The 12450-nt window shown below is 38.3% G+C and overlaps 1 protein-coding gene across 5 annotated transcripts; it reads right to left on the bottom strand.

Annotated features, from left to right (window-relative positions):
• Positions 1–921: 921 nt before the first annotated feature.
• nap1l4a (nucleosome assembly protein 1-like 4a) lies at positions 922–12266 on the bottom strand. Of its 5 annotated transcripts, XM_026176481.2 has the most exons (15): positions 12152–12265; positions 11210–11247; positions 10221–10293; positions 9404–9548; positions 8779–8865; positions 8476–8610; positions 8319–8390; positions 8076–8215; positions 7689–7834; positions 4792–4811; positions 4550–4669; positions 4391–4426; positions 4163–4216; positions 2985–3019; positions 922–2629 (listed from the first exon to the last, which is right to left on the bottom strand). In XM_026176481.2, exons 2-14 carry the CDS (start codon positions 11223–11225, stop codon positions 3014–3016), a joined length of 1050 nt encoding a protein of 349 aa, XP_026032266.1. In that variant the 5' UTR covers positions 11226–11247; positions 12152–12265; the 3' UTR covers positions 922–2629; positions 2985–3013. The 5 variants fall into 5 exon arrangements, with proteins under 5 accessions (XP_026032266.1, XP_026032262.1, XP_026032263.1 ...); XM_026176477.2 differs by lacking the exon at positions 2985–3019; XM_026176478.2 differs by lacking the exon at positions 2985–3019 and having other exon boundaries at positions 12036–12159.
• Positions 12267–12450: the final 184 nt, after the last annotated feature.

The raw sequence follows: 12450 nt of genomic DNA, 5'->3' as shown, positions 1-12450 counted from the left end.
GCACTGTGTATTGTCTCATCTGTACAATAACTTGAGAAGGGTGTCATGCTGTAGAGATTTCTCATGGTAATTCTTCCTAGCAAGCCATACTTGCTCAGTATTTTTCTGACTATTATAATATGTCTGTAAAGGCCTGTAGAGTCTGAGATGTAGCTGTTGAGGTTTTTGAACTTTCTCTGAGCACTGCATGATTTGACCTTGCAGTTAATCTACTGGGATGTTCACTCATGCAAAAAAAAAGAAAAAGAAAAAAAAAGGGCTAGTTTTGAATGCTTTCCACATGTGAATAATCTTTTGCACCGTGAACTTTCCAAATTGTTTGCAAATTTCCTTTCCTCCTCCTGATCGTAACGCATCACAATCTTCCACATGAGCAAACCCCCAAACACTTGCTTATAACTCAAAGTGCATTTGATTATCAGCACCTGATCCACTTAATTCCTAGACAAAATAAAAAAAGAGGGTTACCTGTGGCAGCTCGGTGGCACGGTGGTTAGCACTGTTGCCGCACAGCAAGAAGGTCCTGAGTTCAATTCCAACATCAGGCCGGGGTCTTTCTGTGTGGAGTTTGCATGTTCTCCCCGTGTTTGCGTGGGTTCCCTCTGGGTACTCCGGCTTCCTCCCACCGTCCAAAGACATGCAGCTTGTGGGGATAGGTTAATTGGATAATCCAAATTGTCACTAGGTGTGAATGTGTGAATGAATGTGAGTGCGAATGGTTGTCTGTCCCTGTGTGTTGGCCCTGCGACAGACTGGCGACCTGTCCAGGGTGTACCCCGCCTCTCGCCCTATGACAGCTGGGATAGGCTCCAGCGCCCCCCGCGACCCTGAAAAGGATAAGCGAATGGATGGATGGATGGATGGGTTACCTGTGTTCCTGGCTAAACCAACACAAAACACAAACACACAAAGGACAACGAATTTGCATTTCCATGTCGCACAACTTTAATAGAATATTTTAACTAACTGTACAAATTGAAAAGAAATATTACGCAAGTAACAAATTGTGAATAAGAACCAGTTAAGGCCATTGCACACGGTCCAATGCAGTAGATCTGAAGATGTCAACCGTGGCTCTGAGATCTGTCTAACAAGATCAACAATCTTTTTTAAAAAGAGGGAGAGAGGGGTGGATAATATTTTGCTGTCAAGTCCTTTGATGATCAGTCATCAGGCACAAGCGCCCAAAACAAATGGCCAAAATCCCAGTGAAGTATATAAAATACATTGGCACCTTCTCCCATTTGTTTTCCCACTTTCTACTGATTCAATAAGTAGACAATAACAAATACTTATATATTCTGAAACAACTTTAAATGCTGAATTAGATTACACTGTGTTAACGACAATTGGCAAACAATTTAATGAACCAGAACAGCGTCTTTCATTTTGGCTTCTTGGCAACAGGATTTACATTTTATCCACACTTTGTGTCCCAACGCTGACTCTAAATGACACTTGTTTAGCGTAAGATACATACCAGAGGTGCCATCTTATGAAACAGCCACAAAAAGCCTAGGGATTGGCCACTGCTTAACTCTGTCATTTGTGAGGAGAATATTCAGACTGGATGTGAGGCCTGGGCTGGGGGGGAAATTCAAGATTCTTTCAAGTTTTGTCTTTCATGTCAAACATTGTAATTTAAAAAAGTACTCTCACCAAGCTGTTAAAACAAGAGCAAGGAGCATTTCAGGGGTGACTGAAGAAAATGGAAATATATAACCACATGCTTGTCTCGTGATTGTAGTTAGTGTGCTCAGTGTAAATGCTTGTTTACTCCACTACATCCGAACAGAAGAGAGCACTATCAATGCAGAACATGAATCTTCAGTCTGAACATGTTTTTAAAAAAAACAAAAACAAAAACAAAAAAATAAACGACAACAAAACAAACAAAAAAAAAAAATTGGCAGTATTCACGTTTTGTTAACCTGCTATGCTCAAATAAGCTTTGAGCCTATAGCTGCAGATGGGCCTAAAGCGTTCCCCAAAATGCACCGTATCACATAGCTGCATGACACCAGAATAAATAGTCCAATGACATGACAATGAACATTTAAAAAAAGTAAATTAAATTGTATGTCTCTTAAAAAATACTAAACAAATGATAACAACCCCAGTGAAAGATTAAGTCAAACTTGTTCAGCAGTTTCCTGGTAAACTCACATCGTGTTGGTGTTTAAAAAACCCTGAGTAACTGACCGATTTCCATGAAAACTAAAGTTTGGGATCCAATCCTTTTTTGCTTATTTTTAAACACTTTCATCTAATAATGCTCTGAGTTTTGCAGTAGTAACCTACTCCATATTATTAAAGACAACTGTTCCTATATGATACCATGGCAATTTACATAGAGTCAAGTCACTTTATGCTTTGGGCTGAAATGAAGCCAAATAAACGGGACGAGATGGGCGCAAGACAAAAGAAAAAGAAGTCATGCACATAGTAAAAAACGCAGTTTGGTTTGCGTTCTATTGCGTTCAGGTAAGAGTTTGTAAAAAGGCGGAGCCTGTACAAGTAGTAGGACTTGCTGATTGGTTAACAACTGATTTGATGGACAGCAGGTCTCCACCTCCCCTGATCACCAAGGTTACTGCTGTTTGCACTCAGCCGGCTGGGGCTGTTCTTTCTGCAAGGAACAAAGACGAAAAAGAAAAAAAATGAAACGAGACAGGCAATGAAACTGTTCAACATCAGCTAGCTAGAAAGCAACTGCTCAAGAAAGAAAGCACCTTGTTTGGTACAGCAAAGGGAGGATTGTTAGAAACCTGGAATGGGTCTAAAGCAAGAAATGTAAATAGATGGAAACCAGCATGACTAAGAACAGAAGCGATCTACTCAATATGTAAACTGGGGGTCCTAAAGAGGTGGGAATGTTAACAAAAATTAAAGAGGTAAAGAAGAAAAGGAAAGCAAGAATAAACCAAAGCCACTGGACGAGCGAGTGTGATGTATGTGGGACGCCATCCTAATTTCTCCCTTACCTAGAAATGCATGGGGTGAGAATGTTTGATTATGCCTGTAAGGGAGAGGGGGTAATCCAGGGGAGGGAGAGACAACAGTATGAAGTTAAAACATTACATTAAAAAAATAAATGACAAAAAAAGCAGTGAAACATTGCTATTAATGAGCACCATGAAGCAAAAAACAATGGGTGATGAGGTGGTATCCGGGAATGGGAAAAAAGATAAAATAAAATTTAAAGACAAATTTATAAAAATAACACTACTAACTTATTACATGTTTTCAGGACACATTGTTTATGTGTTTATGTGATAGTCCAGTGTGATGGAGGAAGTATGGAGTATAGTGATCTTAACTACACCATCTGTTATCACGTGATTTTTTTTAAAAATTTAAATCCGATAGCCTGAAAGAAATGAGACGTAACCTGTATGAACAGGTCACTCAATCAGCAGTTTTCCAGCACAGGACATTATACAACTGCACTGCAGTGAACAGATGACTCAAGAGAAAGTAATGGTCTCCTAAAACAGCTACTTGAAATATTGAGATCTTGAGGCTCTGGTGATAAAATATATAACCAGTGTCTCCTATATAACCAGAGCTTCCCCAAAGCAGTCTAACAACATTGAGATTGTTAGGGCTTGAAATTGAAGCCAAATCCTGACAGTCAGGTTTGTGCAGCCTGTGCATTTACAAGAGAAAATTAGAAACCAAGTCAAGGAACTGTCATATTGTTTTTTTAAGGCGACTGTTTACATAACAGGACATTGACACTCTGCTAAAGTAACTCTCAGCAGGACTGCAACACAGCTACAGATGGAAAAAGGATCCAAAGAACTCTGCTTTCTTCACTTAGTAAAAATGCTAAAAACATAATAAGAATAGCTTTGCTATTGTGTGCATTACAAATTGGAGGCACAAAATTAGAGGTTCCTTTAATCCTGCAGGAGTTTGCGGACCCTCATTAAGAACAGAGTAAACGACACTACTTTACATGAACATAACAGTGATCAAGCTGGTGCAAATCCCACACATAAGCTTGTTTCTACCACTGACAAAACATTTTACCATCCATATGCCAAACTTATGGGATATATCAAAACTTTGACTTACTAAATTAAACTTTTGAGGACCTAACGGTTCAAATTGTGATAATTTACAATGATAGGGAAGGAAGTGTAGGGTGCAAACCGACCTTGGGATCAAAGTCTCCCTCATCATCATCGTCATCACCTTCCTCATCTTGTTCCTTAGACACAAACAGAAAAATGACACTTAAACATGCAAGAAATACTTAAGAAAATGTCACATTTATAGTAACTAGTATCATTTAAATGTTTTGAGGTGGTACACTTTAATCCCTGTGTGAAAGTCAGGGGCATTTCTTAAGATTTCAAGTGTTTGTCAGTGAACAAATAATTACCTCCTCTTCTCCCTCCTCCAGCTCCTCCTCTTCAAACTACAAAAACAAAGAAGGGGAAAAAACCAAAGCATCAAAGTCAGTCTGCAAATATCCAACTTGTGGCTTCAGTTTTTTATATGGTCGTGTATGAAAGTGCATGCGTCTGAGGCAAAAACTCACGCTCTCGTCATCTTCCAGGGCCTCTCCAGTGAAATACAGCACTGCTCTGGGAACTATTCTTTCACGGAAGAAATGACCAATCTCAAAGTCTGTGGCTAGGGTGAACTCAGAGTCTTCATCCTATAAAACAAGAATAGAATAGAGCGTTATCACACAAATCTGACAGATTGAACAGAATGTAATACCTAAGAAATGGTGCAATAATGCCTTTATGAAGAACATTTCAGCAACATTATACTCACCATTTCTCCATCTGGTGGAGCTGCAAAGAAAAAAAATGTATATTAACACACTGAATCAAAGCGATGACAGAAAGGATTTAAACGGGACGAGAGGGTAAAAATAAGATTCATTAAAACAAAGGCCAATATCAATGGAAAGATTTATGGGATTAGCTGAATTTCACATAAGGTATGAAGACCCAGTAGGTTATCAATGACATCACAAAGCGAGGTTATCATACACAGGAAGTGACAGCCCATGAGCAAACACTTGTGCTCCACCACGCTGACTAAAAGCGACATCATCTGATCCTTCCTGTTCTTTGAACAATTCTGTATTAGAGGAAACTGAGACGTTACACTTATGAGGCTGTGCCCACACTGGTCAGTGTTATGTACATCTGAGTGGTCAAGTTTTATAGTACATTATTATTTGCAAATTTTGTACCTGTCAGGTCAATATTATCATGTTTACATGACAGATGATTTTTTACAAGTTTAACAGCAGAACCCCAACAGTCTTACACTTTAAGATTTACAACTAGCAGTGCTAGTCTTGGAAGGAAAATAGAAATTTATCCAGAGATTTTTAGTGAAGCATGCGATTTAAGCGCAACAGTATTTTTGGTATATAAGACTATGCATGTAGGGCTGCAATGAATCATCAAGTAATTTGATTATAACAAATTTGACACAAATTCTTTCCTTCGATGTTTCATTTAATGCATAGCTCTGTAGCGCGTCAATGTGTTAAACGCAAATGGGAGCTTTTTACCCATATGTACAACTAAAAACAAACCTGCAATACAAACTTATTGAGAAGCAGCGTGTGAATAAAAAAAAAAAAACTTTTACAACATTAGGTCAAACAACCTCCAGTTTTTAACAAAAATACCAATAACACAACATCAGCAGTGATGATGACATTGACCCAATTTAACGGAATCTCTTTACACAATGCAAAGAGCAAAGAGGCAGAGCCGTTACAGAGACGGTGAGCTCAGGGTGAGCAAAAGAAAATGTGTTTCTAGCGTCCAAAACAGCAGCGGCGTTTCTGTGATCACCATTAAAAGCAGTACTAGGAAAAAAAAGCTAGCAGGAGTCCTTCATCAAAGCACCTGATCAACAAACTCTGATGTGAAGAAAGGCAAACTTTGTAGCTGTTCCATCCACCACCATCTGTTTAACACAGCGAGAAATCCACAGAAAATATTACATTTTTATGATTTATATCATTGTCAGGACGATAAATGTCTTATATCGGGATATGAGATTTTGGTCATATCGCACAGCCCTACTTGGACTGTTTGAGATTATTTATATATATTTTTTATTTATTTTTCTTTAAAAAATAAAATTTCTGTATAGCATGTATACAATCAAAGGGTTTAGTTGTTCTTATTGACCTGTGCTTTATCTCTTTATTATAATATTTATTATTGCACATTACTGAGACAAAAGTACTTCTTATCCAATTACTCAATAAATTACTTGATTACTAAAATAATTAATAGCTGCAGCACTATATTCATGACACTTGGCATAGTTCAGGTCTGCTTATAAAGAAGTCCCACACGCACGCGCACGCACACACACACAAAACGACAGTGTAACTACTGAGAATAAGCTTCCTCCTAGGGCAGATGGAGATATCAAGCTTTATATTAAAAGTTGTATTTATGACATGCAAAACTACATGTATAGTCAAAAGCCAACATTTTCTCTGGCAACTATTTACCAATAAAAATTTTCAAGAAATCAAAATCTTGATATGTCAATGAGGTGCACAGCAGGTAAGTCACATGCAGCATTTGTGCATGTTCACATGAGCTTTGAATGATAGCCTATCTACTAATGGCCATTCTGGCCAAAGAGCTGCACACCCAAGCACACTTGACAAGGAGGTATTTATATCCACTAGTCATACACCAAGACTATGACTGAACCAGTAGGGCAAACATTGGTGCAGCCAACGAGTAATCAGGTCACCTCCTCAAAGTCAGAATAAGTCCAGGCATGTCAGACAGGTAAGCTGTCTATACAGGAAAGACGACACAGTCATTGAAGGTGTATCCTGCCCTGACTTAATGATCTTTTGAATAAGAATATCAAGATTTTTTTCAAGATTTGCCTAACTGACACTTTATTATTCACCTGATGTTTATTCAACTGAAACTGACCTGCCTCGTTTTTAAATGAGGCAACTGTTTCAATAAGGTTGCCTAATATCAGAATGGTTTGATTTGTTCATTTAAATTAAATTAACACCAAATTAATTTAAACTCAGTAAGCTAAATGCCTTAAAAAAAGAACCTATGGTACTCGGAATACAGTTAATATTGTTTAAAGAACCTAGAGTGCCAGCTCTGTTAAAATTAGTTATAAATAATAACATCAATAAACTACATGATGTCATTAAAAGGTGGTGGTTACCTTAAACCTAAAATTTTTAATTATCTCTTTATCAGTCATTAAAGTCACTGTTTAGCATCACAGTAACAAGCCTTTCAAGCTGGAAAATAATGGTAAAACCAAAGTTTATAAAAGTCCCAAAGCTGACTAATGAACAGCAGCAACAGCTACACTGACTGATACACCTACTCATGGCACTGTCTGAACAATTTCAAAAAGTGATTCTGCTGCCACCTGCTGTTCACTTTAGTTGAATACATGATTAACAGCTCATATTATGTGCTTACATATTTTTTAAACTACCTGCATGTAAACAGATGCTACCAGCCCATTAAGTGTACCCATTTCTTGCAACATAAGCAAATTTCTGAGTGGAGGTTTGGCAGATCTGTACACAGTTCTCAACTTGTGGGGTTTTTTTGGGGTTTTTTTTTTATTTAAAGAGAGAAGTATCTTTGAGAGTTCCTGAGAAATCCCAAACATTATGCGTGTCTGTGTGCTCTCACCTTTAACAGGATTAAAGAAGTTGAAGAAGGAGTCATTGGGGAGCTGTTTGGTAACAGTGCGGACAGTGCCACGCCCTTTATGCTTCTGCTTCTTCTTAATGGTTTTCACTGTCACGTCCTTCCCCTTGTGCCAATCTATCTGACAGCTAGAGAGAGGAAGTATAAAAAAGTGAGAGGCGGCAAAAAGCAAATATGCAAGAAAAAGGCAGAAGTTGGAAGGCCTGCTAAGAAGAGGATGATATGTGGGATGCAGAAACAGATTTATATAGAAAATACAAAAAAAATAAATAAATACTGCACAAACCACACATCTATTTCTGAGTTAAAACTTAACATCACATGTTTACCACAGTTTGACAACCATATGTATTAAGCTCTGGTTCTCACCCCTCACAGTCAATGATCTCTGGTCCTTCAAATGAGAAAGGATCTGAGGGATCAGGCTCTGACTTCATCTTGTAGACCTTAGTGAGAACTGCATTGTTGAAGTAACCATTGGGCTCAAAGTGGAACCCTAATGTAAAACTCTAAGAAAGAAGGAACAAAAGGATAATTTAACACAACGACTTAAATCTTGCCCAAGTAACTAATGATAATCGACCATAATTACAGTCACTGGCAGACACTGACCATTGGCTCTCCAGGCTCAGAAAACTTGACTTGAATATCTTTCAGGTGTTTTAGGATGGGCTCATCATGCTCCTGTCACGAGATTAACAGACAAGTCAAGTACTATTCATAAAGTAAGTGAAAAGGGAGAAGAGGATCATCAGTCACTGAAATGTACCTGTAGCATGTCACTAAGCATGTCCACACTCTTGAATATAGTGAGCCAAAACTCAGGGATGCCTTTTGGGTCTTCTTCTGGTGTGGCTTCCTCTTTCTTTGCATCCTCAATAGCAGCTTTTTCCTTTACTTCCTCCTGTAAGGAGTTGACAGAGCGATAATCAACACTCACTGTTCACAAAAATCTATATTCAGTCGAACTAAGATCATGATTTATTACCAAATTATCAGACAGTTCACACTGCAGCAAGATTACATTAAAATGTGGTATCAGGTTCTAAAGGAAAATCAAATTTGTACTTACAGCTAGCTCCTCCTCTTCATCTCTGTCACTCTGCCACTCACACTCCTCATCTGTGGGTTCCACTGTTCCTGTGACGATATCTCGTCTCTGTGATAGACATTATGGTGAAGTTAAACATTTTTAACAGAATTTTCAATATATTGATGAAATATAACTATGCAGGCAAACGTTAATTTGGCAAGCGTGGATTATTTTCAGCTTGCAGACTGACACCAACACCATTTGAGAGAGAGACTGACACACACTCACACGACATGCACACAGGACAGGTGCAGCAGGATTACAGCTGCCAGTCTCCAGCGTGATTAAGAATGGCAGACTTCTTGTCCCTATCTCTGGAAATAGCCTTGACTGACAAAGGACAGTCGACTACTTGGTGCAGCAGTTTTCAATTTAGCACAATGGATGCAGCCTTGCTGACCTCTGATTAGGCCAGAGACATACTTAAACACCCATTCGTATAGGAAACACCACAAGTGATCCTTACAGATTTGTTCAGTTTTATATTTAAAGCTAGCATTTACTCTGTTTGCATTAACACATAAAGAGTAAACGAAAATATCTGCCTAGTGTTACGTAAAATAACTTTAAGGAAATGTGTTAATAAAAACAAAATCTGTTGTACCTTGTCAAACAGTGGCTGATAGAGAGCAGCATATTTCCTCTCAAGCTCATGAACCTCCTCATAGAATTTAGCCTCTATGTTAGCACATTGCACCTGTAGTCTTTTCAAGGCATGCACTCGCCTCTTCACTGCTTTGGGAAGCATGCTATAAGGGAAGAGAAACATAACAAAGGGTCATTAGAAAATGATGAAGGAAAATGTCTTACAAGAAAAAATGTAATCCTAAACATTTGTTGAGAGTCTACAACAAACTAAATCATGTTTTTGTTTTTAGGAGATTAAACAGGGATTTTATTTATATGTACTGCATAAAAAAAACAAAAAAAAAACAACTATCAGCTGTAGGAAATTACTCAATAGTGTCAGTTATCAAATTCATCTGCTGACTGGAGCAAGCCAACAATCCAAAAACTCGCTTTGTTGTACATGTGAAAGGTTTTGTTTTATGCCATGCATAACAGCAGAATAGTTCACTGTACTGAATAATTTCATATGATTTTACATTAGTGATTCTGCATTTTTGAGCATGCTGTCCAAATGGAAATTTAAGTAATTTGCAAACTTTTGGCTCCTTAGTGTCAAATGCCAAGAAAAATGTCAATGAGATATGTTCTGTGCCACACAAAGGTCAATGCAAGGGGGAAATAAATCTTCAAGAATTATTTAGTTACAATTAGCCTTAATGTTTTAAAAGTTGCAATTCTCTTGAATTGACATCTACAACGCTCAATGATGTGAACAATAAATTTTAATCATGAGTGTTTTCATTTTCAGCATATCTAAAAACGTAATCGAATCACAGTTCAGTTGCACTGACCTTTCCAAGAAGTGGAAGCTGACAGGTCTGTCCACCTGCCCACTTGGATTTTGCATCCCTTGATCCCCTTTACCTGCCAAACCAGCATACAACATTAGTAGAGATGTTCATCTCAAAACTATGATAACAAAAATGTGTATTAAATGTAATTACATGTAATATTACTTTAATATTTAGCCAATTGCAACCTTGTTGTATACAATATAAGGTAAACCAATCAATAAAACAACAGTCAACAAATACTGTGAAATAATGGACTAGTTAACATCCCTAGCCCTTGTCTTGGAATAAAGCAGTTACTAGCAATATAAAACCATGTTTGATATGGTTTTATAGTAACAGCTTAAAAAAGTCCACAGACAGCCAGAGAGAGAGAGCCAACCTCTCCACTCTCCTATTTTATTTGTTTATGTCTTATGCTTTTATGAAACTTCTTGCTTTTATGTAAAAGCAAGAAGCAAACTTCTTGCTTTTATGTTGCTTTTATTCTACTGTGTACAGCGACCTTGAGTGTTTTGAAAGGCACTTTCAAATAAAATGTATTATTATTATTAGCCAAAACCTTAAGCCCGTTAAGAGAAATGTTATAGTCAATGGTAATAAAGGCAGTACAGAGGTCAAACAATGACAACAATGCCCTACATTAGATCCCATTAGAAGATCATTTTAGATCTTCAAAGGGGAAATCTCAGTGGAGTGCTGATTTGGAAAAAGCTCATGAAAAGGACATTTGTAATATGCATAATGAGGATCTGATTTCATTTTTCACAACTTTTTCTAACAATTTGCCAACAAATTGCATATTTGAAGTAATAATTGCTGGAAGAGCTGGCATTAAGACTTTTTTTTTTCCACTGAGTAATGGAAAAACTTACTAAACATACATACCTTTAACAACCAACAGGTACAGAGTCAAATCAAGTAAACAAATCTCATCAGATGCATTACTTTAACGTGGCCAGTGGGAAAAATATAAAAATTATTTTTACCTTTATTGGCTTCCATGACCAAGTGTCAGCTCCTCCCTCTGTTTAGAAGTATATGAGATTATATAAGCCATGTAATCATCGTCAGCAATTAAAGTGAGTAAGTAACTTATGGAAGTAACACCAAAGTGAATGATGAATACTGTCAATTGTATCTCATCAGTGAGTCCTTGTAAATTAGAGAAGCTACTGAACTGCCAAAAATAACCTGCGCTGAAGGCTTATAATTAAAACCGATGCAGAAGAGTGACAGGCAGACCAGCTGAGCTAACTTTCACCGATCTACAGCAACAGCAGTGTTGAGCAAGCGCAGGCCGATGACGCATTGACATGCTAACAGCAGCTGGGCTAAGCTATGTCAACCAAAGTTAGCATCTCTCCATTTTTAACAAGTGTAAAATGACCAGCGCTGGTTATGGCCATCAGGGAACCTCTGGGCAACATCTAATGAAAGTGGACGCTAACATCACCTCACGTACAAACACATAGGTGTAATCACTTAGTATGGGCGTGCCAAAGATCTGACAGCAGCTAACCGGGTTAGCCAGCTAGGTAGCAAGAAACTACCAGCCAACGTGCTAAGAACAATGCTTGGGCGAGGACAAAGTGTAAGGGTTACTATTTTAGACTGTCGCCAGTTGGCTGAAGACAATCAGAATGGGGAGGCAGAGCAGCAGTGCTGTACAATTCCATTATGTATCTCGACGGATAACGGTACAACAGCTAGCCACTACCGACCGCATTGACAAGCTAATACCACCTAGCTTCGGCTAGCTCGCGCGTGAATTAAAAACACCAGTCAGACAAAAGTACCGTGAAGACAGTTTACCGGCGGTCCGCCGGGCTCATTAGATAACTCCGGCTGCAAAAGTAATACTCCAACATGGAAACATATGCTAAAATTAATGACAAATCTTTGCTTACTGACTGTTTCAGCAGTCTTACCTCTATATGAGCGGAATCTCGCCAGGCGCGTCGCTCAAGCGTATTCGCTTCAATCCGCACGCCCGAGCGACACACATGCTCCAGCTTCTTGGATTCTGATTGGACAGCCGGCGAGAGCGAGCTTGGTGCTACATTTAAGCACTGCGTTGCAAAAATGTCATTTTTGGTAACACCGATCACTTATCTACCTTCACTTGTGCTTCAGTCATCCTGGGTTTCTTAAACAAAGAAGTGTTTTCATGATTACTATGTAATCTAATTCTAGAAACCCCTATCAGGGTTCGATAAAAACATAAACA

This window comes from Astatotilapia calliptera, chromosome 7, assembly GCF_964374335.1.
Source record: "Astatotilapia calliptera chromosome 7, fAstCal68.1, whole genome shotgun sequence".
NCBI classification, from domain to species: domain Eukaryota; kingdom Metazoa; phylum Chordata; class Actinopteri; order Cichliformes; family Cichlidae; genus Astatotilapia; species Astatotilapia calliptera.
The sequence above is the reverse complement of the archived record's forward strand: the minus strand, read 5'-3'. Positions and strand labels throughout refer to the sequence as shown.